Below are 12,471 nucleotides of genomic sequence, written 5' to 3'. Positions count from 1 at the left end.
CACTGAGCCAAGCCCTCAATAATACATTTCCACTTCACAGCATTCTCCCCATTTTGGAGAGAATCCAGCAGTAACTGTATGGACATGGACACTAGCATGTGACAGGCCTCATCTGAGTGGCCCATTTAGAACTAGCGTGAGATGGATGAAGTACACGCATGTACTTAAAAAGATGTAGATTGTCCCCTTGCCTTCCTGTGGCATTGCCTGGCATATATGGGTACCACTGATCAGTACATCTGAACCTAACATTATGGGCAATGCCTGAGAAATAGTGGATATCTAGTTAGCAATAGCGGCAATGACAATTTTAAACATAAATATACGTAGAATTGGTTGTCTGGTCAACTAGGTTTCTTAGCTGGAAACTGAACAGTTGTTGCTGCAAGCAAAGAGATTCTGTCACATTCTTCTTAATAAAGGAGAATTCTGTAGTCACCAAGAGACATTATTTTTACATTTTTATTGAGCCCTTTCCCCAAGATAATAAGGGCAGAATACATGGTCTTTCCCCCTGCTCTTCAATTCACAACTACTTTAAGCTGATTGGTCTTCCCTAGCTTAACATTTCATCATACACTATATCACAGAGGCTTTGCATCAGGAGTGAAGGACAAGGTGAGATTTCACTCTGATGGTTGTGTGTGGCAAAGCATGTCTGGCTGCCTCTTCAAACTGAGCTGAGCAATGGGAACAAAGGTAGGAGTAGCTGATTTTTCCATTTTTACCAATCTTCTTCCCTCTATTGCAACATCAAAACCACCACTGGCATAAGGGAATGAGACAGCTCATGCATGTTGAGAAATCAACAAGGTCAGGTCTACCTTTTCTAAAGCGAGAACAAACCATGCCTGTAAGAAGTGTAAGTTACAGCAAGCAAAGGGTTTCCAGGGCAACACTCTTTTTGCTTACTCACTGCAAGGCTATAGAGTAAGCACCAGCTAGGCAGCCTTGGTTCATTTTTGGAAGTCTCTTTGTTCTCATAAATGACTTCCTTGCCTCCCTCTCTCTTTTATCTCAAGAGGAGAGAGGAGAAAGCAGAGGATATAAAGAGGAATGGCTTCTCAAACAACCCCAACCTCTGACTGCCTTACACATATACCAGCCCCATCCACCCTGATGCATATGTTGTTCATTGAGAGACTGCACTACCATAAACACAATAATGTTATAAGATTTTAGAGGGGGAAATAAAAAAATTGATAATTTCTACATTTTTATCATTATTTAGTAGTGGGCTGGTTTTTAAGATTCAGGGTCCTTTTCAGCACTGGTGCAGCTGTGCCAATGGGGTGTGCAGTGCAGCCTGCAGTGGGGGGGGGGCAATAATCAAGGCCAACTCAAGGTAAGGGAACTTTTTCACTTACTTCAGGGTTGCATTGTAGATGCACTGGTGTTGGAAAGTGGGATGGGTTTGGGCCCTTAGTAATAGAACTTATGCATTCCAGAAGCTGTTATCAACATCCAGTGGTTGGTTGGCAACCTTCAGTCTCGAAAGACTATGTTATAAGCCTACGGCACCCAGTATTCCCAGGTGGTCTCCCATCCAAGTACTGACCAGGCCTGACCCTGCTTAGCAACATCCAATACATCATTCTCATTCAGAATTAGTGTTTATTTCTACATAATGATCAGAGAAAAAGGATGTTGCATGTTTGACTGGTAATATAATTTGAAATATAGTTGGGATTTCTGTAGTTCAAACCTTGTTAGAAAGCAATATTACCACCACCAATCAGGTCATACTACAATTACGGTGACAGCAAATCTCATAAATAGCTGTGGGGGTGGGAGAGTTTGTGAATATCATATACTGCAGTAAAAATGGGCCACGTTCACTTGAATTACCTGTTTCAGGAAGTCTCCTGGAAGATCATAAACCTTGCACAGTTCAGATATTTTCACCTGGCCAGTTTCCTGTAATTTGTCATTTGTTTCTTCTGCTACCTGATCTAGGTAACTCCTAATAAGAAAGCATGAAAAAAATATTATTACAAAGTTCTCAATTTGTTCTGTACATGTGTCATTAGCATGTCATGTCAAGATTTCTTTATAGTGATTACGCTTCATACTATATGAAACAGTAGGTGTTTCTTGGCTCCTACTATAAAACTGAAATGACATGGGCTCAATTTCCCTCACATGAGAACTACTGTCAACTTTCATGTTCTCAAATAACTGATAAGCAAACAGTTTTTTACATCAATGGTCACTCAAGTCATGGTGTTTGATTTCCTTATATACCCCTGTCTTCTGAAGCTGATGCCTGAAGCTTAGAGTTCACAGACTGATTGTGGCTTTTACATGAGATAGTACATGTTTGATATCAAAATTTAGGGTGACTAATTTATGTTAGCAATGGGGCACTGAATAAATATATCCAGAAGTATAATCTGGTTATCTTCATATATCTGCTGCTTTGCCTACAGTTTCTAAAATCAATCTTCTGCCAGAGACCACTCATAATAGTGGTTCTTAAAGTGAAGAAAGCCTAACAAGCAAAAGCTCCTTCAAGCCAGAAGGCTGGTCTTGAAGTCTTTCTCTCATTTGAGAAAACAGAGCTATGATGCTAGAGAATTTCATTCCCTTTCACTTTAAATATTGTAAATAACAGGGGGAAATCCCTATCTTATGCAAATGTTCTGATTTTTTCTTCTTTGAGACATATTCAATCCTGACGCATGTCTCTATGGTACTTCTCTTTAGCTTAGATTCTTATTCCCTTTAACACAGGAAATACCAAAAAGCACTGCAAGATGAGCCATCTGTCTTTGTCTTAATGGGACAAAGTTAGGAAAGTTTAAATCCTTTTTCTGGAGTTAGGGAAGCTACAAGCTGAAACAGCAATCCTCAGACACTTAAGAGATTTCAAAAACACAGCTTGTGTAACAGCTATAACAATTCAGTTCTCATTCATAATTACTGATTAACTCCATTACCTCTCCTCTATGTTCACCATTTTGAACTTATACTGTATTTAATTACACTTAAAAAAACTTACTCATCTATAAGCTGCCCCAACACTAGTTGAATTGTTCGGTCTGATCTGACAATGTCATTTGCTCGGTTTTCAATATGAAGCAGATCTACATTTACAACCTGAAAAAACAGATTATTGCCTCGTGGTCAGATCTGTTCTCTGCTATTACAACAACCTACTTCCAAATTATTATACACCAACCACATTTTGGTAATTCTTTAACACCAATGTTATCTTAATTAGATGGCACTACAAAGAAAATAGTTACTGAGAGATGTGAACGCCAATAAACTTCCATTTCAAAAAACTGATCATTATGGAAGGAAGGCCTCAATTTACTTCACGTTTGGGAAGACAAAAGAGATTAGTGGAATTCAGATATTAATTAATCTTTTGAATGCTCCAGTAATTGACATTTTTATTTATTCACATTCTGACATTTTAAACACAGGAATAAAAAAATAAAGTCCATCTTTCTTTATAGGTTCAAACATGTTTTAATGAAATTACAATAATGTGATAGTGTACTCTCAGTATGTATAAGGCAGTTTTTAAAATGACAGAATAAGAGCAACATAATGGAATCTAGGCTAAATGTATGGAGAATAGCATAATCCTGCTGTATACAGTGCAAGTTGGGAGGCTGCTGGAGGTAACCTTGGTGTAAGGGGACCTATTTCGCTGGTACAAATCTGAGCAGCTGTATAAGGCTGCATATAAGGCTGCCATATAAGGCTGGTGGTTAGGATATGGTGTGTGCTGCCACTGCCAATCCCGTCCCCGTCTTGAGCACGATCCTCCCCCGTTCTCCCCTCCCCTGCCCAGAAACGTCCCCTTTCCACCTCCCGAAATCCTCACATCACCCTCTCCCACCGCCTGCAGTCCTGAGGACAAACCGACTGTCCTTTGCCAGCACAGGGACTGGATCTGGCCTGGGTGAACTAGTGTAGGCCTCCATTCTGGCTTAGCCAACTCCTGAGTCAGTGCAAACATGCTTGATACGACTGATGGGTTAGTATTTAGATGCACATACTCCACAACTAGTATTTAGATGCACACCACACAACAAATAAAAAATGTTGCAAACATCAAACTGATGCAATTATGAACATTGAGAACTAACATTTATATTTAAGAGAAGTTACCTGTTGCAAATCGACAATATTTACACGACCTGTAACAATATGAAGAATGTATTAACAAATAACTTTTACAACATTAATATAGAAAGTGATTAATTCAGGAAGTACATTTTAATGAACTACTTATTTATAAGCCATATCCTGATCTGAAGCTTTCAAACTGATCTTGTGCATATTTACTGGGAAATTACCTCACGCCGTTCAATAAAACTGAACCCTATGGACTATAGATAAGATTCCCACACAAAACTCTCCTTTCACAGTGTGTATCCTCAGTTGCTTGCATACTGGACACTGTCTGCGTAAAGCCTACCTATCTACAGTTCACTCACAAGAATGAAAAAAGCCACCAGCAAGCACACCAAATATGGATCAGTGATAAACGAGGGATAAACTGACCTTGATTATTGGAAACAATGGACTTTTTCTGCTTCATTAAAATCTAGTCATATATGTTTTGCACACATATGACTCCATTGATGTAAATGCATTTAACAGACTTTCAATACTGCCAGACACCCTCCCACCCATCAGGCCATTAAACTGGGGGTTTACTGTACAGACAACATTTGCTGCAATTCAGCCATGTCTTTCAGGCATGAAAATTCAAGTACAAGACAAAAAGTACCCAGACTAGCATTTTAATTTATCTCTGTGGAGGGGGCAAAAGGATTGTGTGTGTATTTGCCCCCTCCTTCGCAGTGAATTTAGAAATCTGGGTGACCATCAGAGCACGTATCAATGGTAACATGCAGAGTCAAGGTCTACGGAAATAAATCTAAAATCTATTACACTTCAGGAAGACTCTTCTGGGTGAAATCTACTAAGAGAAAATGCTTTCCCAGCATGAGCAGCAGCCATGTCACTGACACTTGAAAATAATCTTGACTATGAATATCTGCATGTCCAAATCTTTGCTTTTATACTTGTGCTGATTGTAAAAGTGATGCTATCACTTCTGATGCAAGCAAATGTTTAAAATAAAACTACCTCCATCACACCTTTCCAAGTATCGCAAGAGTTAAATTATTTCTATCAGTAACCCTCGCTATGGTACAAAAGACACTCCTTGTGAAACTGTTGAACAAACTACATACAGATACAGGGGACCCCTGTATCCATGGATCCTGTATCCGAGGATTCACTTATCTGCAGACTGGCTCTGCAGGGTCCCCACACACGCTCTCTCTGGAACAGAACCTCTGCAGATATCAGGACATGCCTGTACGTTTTCTTTGAACTGTGCAAGATACAGCTGCGGGGGGGCGGTTAGAAAGAACTTGCATTGGGAAAACAGGAGGAGGAAAACTCCTCCTCCCATGCCATGGCTCAACTGAAACTGCCCTTCTCCCATCTGCTTTTTGGATAAGCAGAGAGAGAGAGAGAGAGAGAGAGAGAGAGAGAGAGAGAGAGAGAGAGAGAGAGACCAAATCACAGATCTTGGTCACCTTCTCTTGATTCTTATTCACCTTTTGGATCAGAGCATTTTGTAACACAGCTCTGAATTCTCACTGGTGAACTGATAACATCTCTATGCCCACTAAATTCACTTTGCTTTATTAGTGCAATGTACAGTGCTTCTACTCAATATAGATGTAACAGTCCACCAGTATCAAACTAGTTGTTATTTCATACAAAAACATTCTAAATCAGTGTTTCTCAACCAGTGTTATGGGTACCACCAGCGGTACTTGAGGTGGTGTCTGCTGGTACTTGTGGGACCCCTGGACAATTGTCAACTGGCAGGAAAACCAGGAACATGATACAATAAACAGTGGTAGGAGGCTCCAAAGCATGCTTTTCTGCACTTGAAAAAGCCCTCCTGTCCACCCTGAGCCTCTTACTGGTGTTTGTTGCATGGCATTTGGCCTCCAAACCCAGAAGTAACTGGCAACGATGTCATCGCCTGTTACTTCCAGTAGTACTTTGAACAGGTGGACCATGTGAAGTGGAGGACAAACCTTGAGAAACTATTAAAACTATAGAAACTTCTAAATATTTCTTGAGCAAGCTAGATTCAGCAGCAAGGTGATAAGTGACATCATCCTAAATGTAGATGAAATTACTATCAGCATTCGGATAAGCTGTTTGGTATGACACATGAGTATTGGTTTTGTCCAGCCCTCATGCTGGGTCTTCAAGGTATGTTACCAAAGATATGTTTCTATTGGACTCTAGGTTTTAGTGAGATCATGCACAGTACATCATGCTATTCAAATTTTATATTAACGTTATCTTATACTTCTACGGTACTAGGACCTCGTCTCCATACAGTTAAGGTAAGTGGGTTTAAGCTATTCACTCTTTGCATTTAAATGTCCAAATTAAAAAAAAAAAACACCACTTACCAGCACGAACATGAAGCTCATCACGTATCTCTCTGCTGATCTGTGCAGGAGTAATATACTCTTTCCCATCAAGAGTATGCACCACTTCCAGCTGTTTTTCAGCAATCAACTTGGCAACTATCTCTATGCAATTACGTTCTGAGAGCCTGCACACATAAAGAACAGCCACGATACCTTATGTGAGATCCTGAGAACTGGAGTGTAAACAAGTGGTACAGTACTTTTCGACTACTACAATGCTTCAATACTTTGCACTTTATTTATATCTCATCGATTCAGTTAGGACAAAGGCTTCTAAAAGAGCGAAGATGAAAGCTACGTATCCGTGTCTTACTCCAGGAAGGCAGAAAAAGGCAGAATTTGTTTCTTACAGGTAGAGATTGTTTATACTGCTATTAAGGGTCCAATTCCATCCAACATTACAGCGCTGATGCAACCGCAATGCAGCTCCGAGGGAAGGAAACAAACATTCCTTACTTTGAAAAGACCTCCATGAGCGCCCCCCCCCCCCCAACTGCAAGATACAGTGCACGTCCCATTGATGTGGCTGCATCAATGCTGGAACAGTGGATAGAGCAAAATTACAACCCAATTCTAAGTCTGGCATCACCCAGGTCTCCAATAGCACCTAAATGGCTACTGCTTGATCCTATGGGTTCCAGGTTAGTGTTGGGAGTCTCCTCGGAGTAAAGGGACATTTGCTCCCTTACCCTGGGTAATGCAGTTGCTGCACTAATGGGTCTCCTTGAACTGAGGTGGCTGCTGTCGGGCTTCTTGGTTGGGAGGTAGGTTAGAAGTCGGCAGCAGAGCCTGCTGCCATCTCTGACCCCTCCTGGGCCCGATCCTCCCCTCCCTCCACCCTATTCTACCTGCTCCCCACCCCAAGAAGTCTTACTGCCGGCTGGTGCTGAAAGAGCACAGGCCAGCTGTCCATACCGAGCTGAGGCACAGTGCCGATTCATGCTAGCCCAGTGCCACAGGCCCCTCCTCCCCAGGTGTTATAGACGTGCCTTATGGCAACTTTGCAACACCCAGCACTGGAGATGGCACTCAGTACAAGCACTAGGGCGAGTTATGTTTGGGCCCTAAATCCAGATTAATTAATGTGAAATACATTACAACATGCAGTCCTATGTAGTAGGTGTGAAAAATAAGTAATGTCTTATATAGGAAGCTGTAGCTTCCATCTATTGGGTTAGATCACTGGTCCATCTAACTCAGTGTCTACACTTATTTATCTAGCATTTCAGTGCTGTCTTTCCTAGTCCTACCTGGAGAGGTTGAGGACCAAAGCTGGGATTTTCTGCATGCAAATCATGTATTCTGCCCCTAAACTATGGTTCTCTGACTTTCCGTGAGCCTTCTCCAATCCCTTGGAGAATACCTAGGATTTTCCCCAAACACCCAACAACAGCAGTGAGGATTGATATATTCAACACTGGCAGTTCAGAAGAGGTTCAACAGAACTACTGCATAATCACCTGAAGCAGCTCATCAGAATCCCTACAGTGTTTCTGGAAGTGCAGCAAATTCTCACAATTTTGGCTGACCTCCTGAACACATTTACATGGAATTATGAGCCACTGACTTTAATGGATTTTTTTTTCCTAGTGAAATTAATTTAAAATCCAGAGTGGTTCACCAGAGTGACCCTCTTGGCCACAACCCAGAACAAACGTCAGAACTGTTGCACGTTCAGAGAGATCTGACATGCTAAATATTGGAACCAGAAGACTGACATAGGAATTTCCATGTTCTTACTACTTTACTGTAAAGCAGTGTTTCTCAAAGTGTGGCCTAGGAGCCCTGGTGCTCCCCAAGATCCCTTCAGGGGCTTCACAAGCATACCATACATGGTTGCCATCTCTGCTTGGTGCTGTGTCACTCCATACACGCTGGTGGAGCTCCCCAAGATTCCATTTCTTAGCGTCAAGGGCTCCAGAGACCGAAAAGTTTGAGAACCACTGCTGCACAGTCAATGGTATAACTAGATGAACTGACTGGTATTACAGGCACTGCAACATGCTGTGAGAGTGGCCCTTTCCCCTTGCTGTAGGTGCCATTGGGGCAGCAACGGCAACGTGCAGGTGCTCACTGATTAGTTCTGTGAGCGCCTGTAATTGCTGTTGCTGCTCCAAATGACTCCAATGGTGAGGGGGAGGGGCCACTTACACGGCACGTTGCGGCACCTGTAATACTTACGGCACTCTTGTCCCCAGCTATGCTATTAGGTACAGTAATACATACTAGTATGAAAACATCTAAAAATGTATTCTGAGTCACACTTTTTTTTCTATCAACATCATTCAGGCTGCAATCCTAACCACATTTTCCTGAGAGTAAGCCCCATTGAACAAAATAGGGCTTACTTCTGACTAGACCTGGTTAGGATTGTGCCCTCAGAATATTACCATACTCATTAAAGATCTCCTAACAATCCTTAATAAAAGTAACCCTGTTCTGGTAAGGAAGCAAGCAAAACAGCAAGTCTGGAACGTGGGCAGAGTTGCTGTTCCTCCTTTGACGCAGGCTTCGTACATTTAACATTACTGTAAGGGCTGAATGTGGGAGATGCTGTTTTTCTCTTTGGTTTTCCCCCCCTTACACTTCATTGCACCTACACAACAAGGCTCTCACCCACTGGTTTCACACCTGTCTTGCAGCTGTTAATGGCATGGGACGAATGTAATAAATATAAGTCCTCCTTGCCCCGGTAGTATCATTTCTAGTGGCTGTCCGCTGGTGTTCTTTAGCATCTTTTTAGATGGTGAGCCCTCTTGGGACAGGGAACCATTAGTTATTTGATTCTTCTCTGTAACCTGCTTTGTGAACTTTTTGTTGAAAAGTGGTATATAAATATTATTATTGTTGTTTTCCCTTATGCTTCATCGCATCTACACAACACTTTTCTCACCCATTGGCTTTCCACCTGTCCTGCAGCTGTTAATGGCACAGAACCAATGTAGTAAATGTTATAAATGATAATACATTTGGCAGTCTTTACCCCGTGAGTGTGTGTGTGTATTATAAATAACACATTTGGTAGTCTACACCGTGTGTGTGTGTGTGTGTGTGTGTGTGTGTGTGTGTGTGTGTTATAAATAACACATTTGGTAGTCTACACCGTGTGTGTGTGTGTGTGTGTGTGTGTGTGTGTGTATTATAAATGATAATACATTTGGCAGTCTTTACCCCGTGTGTGTGTGTGTGTGTGTATTATAAATAACACATTTGGTAGTCTACACCGTGTGTGTGTGTGTGTGTGTGTTATTATAAATGATAATACATTTGGCAGACTTTACCCCGTGTGTGTGTGTGTGTGTGTGTGTGTGTGTGTGTATTATAAATGATAACACATTTGGCAGTCTACCCCGTGTGTGTGTGTGTGTGTGTGTGTGTGTGTGTGTGTGTGTGTGTTATAAATGATAATGTGTCTGGTGGTCTTTGTGTGTGTGTCTGTGCAGGGGGGGAGACTGTCCCATTCAGACCACACACTTCCAGGGCAGGCTTTTGCACAGGGCAGGGCTGCCAGCTCTGCCCTTCCCTGCTTTCAGCTGCTGGCCCTGCTCCTCCTGTGCCTTTGACAGCTATGTGACCAGAAACTCCACAGTGTGCTGAGCAACTCAGCAGGTGCAGCTTCTCCTGAGAGGATGCTGTTCCTAAGAGCAGCCTGACAGGCAGCCCTTCCACAGGCCAGGCCAGCAAAGCTTCCCCTGCAGAGCCCTGGCTGTCAGGCTGCTCTGAGAAAAGCAGCGGGACGAGCAAGTGCGTGTGAGGTAATTACGGCAGCGCCTCCCAGGAACGACCCCCTCTTCGCCCGTGGTCACTCTGGCGCGGTTGGGGGGGGGTGCAGCTTCTACGAGAGTTACGGCAACGACCGAGAAGAGCCGCTGACGCGTGCGGGGGGGGGCCGAGAACGAGCGGCGGAGCGCGAGGGAAGCCGTTGGACTCAGCAGGGGGGCTGCTCGCGCCTCGCCTCACCTCTGCTCCGCCCCCCAAGCCCCCCGGCTCCGCCCCCTCACCTCTGCGTTGCCTGGGCGAACTGGGCGGACTGGAACTGTTGAGACAACTTCAGGATCTCTTCCCACGTCGCCGCCATGGTAGTCCCTGGCCGGAGGGGCGGGGTGGGGAGGGGGGAAGAGAAAGAGAGAGTGGAAGGAAAGGGGGCGCGGTCAGGCTTGGCCTTCGTTAACCACACGTCAGCGCAAGAGCCTCTCCGGCGACGGGTCGCGACGAGGGACAATCTACCTCGCCTGGGCTTTGGTGGAACGCGCTCGCGTGCGCAGCAGCGCCCCCTGCAGGGAGCTCAGAAGCGACCAGGAAAGGACTGCAGCTGCAGAGTGGGGACTGCAGGACTGAGTTCTTTGCAGCGCGGAGTGCCTTTGAGCACTGCATGGAAGGGGGATGGGCGGGTGCAGTTCCACGTGGGAGGGCTTCAAAAGCTGCACCTTCCCCCTTCTGTGCAGTGCTCACAGACGGGGCACTGGGTCCTGTTGGTCTTCTGTGGCTGCAGAAAACTCAGGGAGAGGCTCCTGGGTTGACCTTGATACAGGCGATTATGCCATGCTATGAGTGTTTATAGCCAATTATGCTAAAACCAATCATTTATGCTTACTTATGCTAATAATGTTAATGAACCAAATGTTAATGGGTGTTTATAGCTAAATTAGTTATTTGTTTCTATTTTCAAGAAATAGGAAAATATTATGTTTAGCAATGTTTGGCACAAAGAAAGCATATTTGGTCTCAGTCTGATGTAGAAAGTGCAAACTGGCAGTTTTGCTGAGATAGTAGAGGAATGTGCCTTTGTCGGCCTGCCAGAGGGATATTCCTTTGAAGGAACTGTCTCAGAAAGTGTTAAGGAGTAACACACATCCTTCCGTAAATGGAAGTCTTGCCCTAATGAGGAGAATAAAAAGGAACATAAACTGTGGCAAAAGAGATGTAAGAAGGTGATATGGGAGGCCAAGTGAGACTATGAGGAACGCATGGCCAGCAACATTAAGGGGAATAATAAAAGCTTCTTCAAATATGTTAGAAGCAGGAAACCCGCCAGAGAAGCGGTTGGCCCTCTGGATGGTGAGGGAGGGAAAGGGGAGATAAAAGGAGACTTAGAGATGGCAGAGAAATTAAATGAGTTCTTTGCATCTGTCTTCACGGCAGAAGACCTCTGGCAGATACCGCTGCCCGAACGGCCCCTCCTGACCGAGGAGTTAAGTCAGATAGAGGTTAAAAGAGAAGATGTTTCAGACCTCATTGATAAATTAAAGATCAATAAGTCACCTGGCCCTGATGGCATCCACCCAAGAGTTATTAAGGAATTGAAGAATGAAGTTGCAGACCTCTTGACTAAGGTATGCAACTTGTCCCTCAAAACGGCCATGGTGCCAGAAGATTGGAGGATAGCAAATGTCACGCCTATTTTTAATAAGGGAAAGAGGGGGGACCCGGGAAACTATAGGCCGGTCAGCCTAACATCCATACTGGGTAAGATGGTGGAATGCCTCATCAAAGATAGGATCTCAAAACACATAGACGAACAGGCCTTGCTGAGGGAGAGTCAGCATGGCTTCTGTAAGGGTAAGTCTTGCCTCACGAACCTTATAGAATTCTTTGAAAAGGTCAACAGGCATGTGGATGTGGGAGAACCCGTGGACATTATATATCTGGACTTTCAGAAGGTGTTTGACACGGTCCCTCACCAAAGACTACTGAAAAACTCCACAGTCAGGGAATTAGAGGACAGGTCCTCTCGTGGATTGAGAACTGGTTGGAGGCCAGGAAGCAGAGAGTGGGTGTCAATGGGCAATTTTCACAATGGAAGAGAGGTGAAAAGCGGTGTGCCCCAAGGATCTGTCCTGGGACCGGTGCTTTTCAACCTCTTCATAAATGACCTGGTGACAGGGTTGAGCAGTGAAGTGGCTAAGTTTGCAGACGACACCAAACTTTTCCGAGTGGTGAAGACCAGAAGTGATTGTGAGGAGCTCCAGAAGGATCTCTC

General features: G+C 43.8%; 1 protein-coding gene across 1 annotated transcript in view; it reads right to left on the bottom strand.

Annotated features, from left to right (window-relative positions):
* UFL1 (UFM1 specific ligase 1) overlaps positions 1-10,614 on the bottom strand; it is a 32,015-nt gene extending 21,401 nt beyond the window's left edge. Inside the window, exons 1-5 of the mRNA XM_066612823.1 lie at positions 10,493-10,614; positions 6,471-6,616; positions 4,126-4,154; positions 3,002-3,099; positions 1,849-1,963 (exon numbers count right to left, since the gene is read on the bottom strand). Of these exons, the coding sequence (XP_066468920.1) occupies positions 1,849-1,963; positions 3,002-3,099; positions 4,126-4,154; positions 6,471-6,616; positions 10,493-10,569 (465 nt within the window). The 5' untranslated portion in view covers positions 10,570-10,614. The remainder of the gene's footprint in view (positions 1-1,848; positions 1,964-3,001; positions 3,100-4,125; positions 4,155-6,470; positions 6,617-10,492) is intronic.
* Positions 10,615-12,471: the final 1,857 nt, after the last annotated feature.

The sequence above is a fragment of the Tiliqua scincoides genome, chromosome 1 (genome assembly GCF_035046505.1).
Source record: "Tiliqua scincoides isolate rTilSci1 chromosome 1, rTilSci1.hap2, whole genome shotgun sequence".
In the NCBI taxonomy this organism is placed as follows: Eukaryota; Metazoa; Chordata; class Lepidosauria; order Squamata; family Scincidae; genus Tiliqua; species Tiliqua scincoides.
The sequence above is the reverse complement of the archived record's forward strand: the minus strand, read 5'-3'. Positions and strand labels throughout refer to the sequence as shown.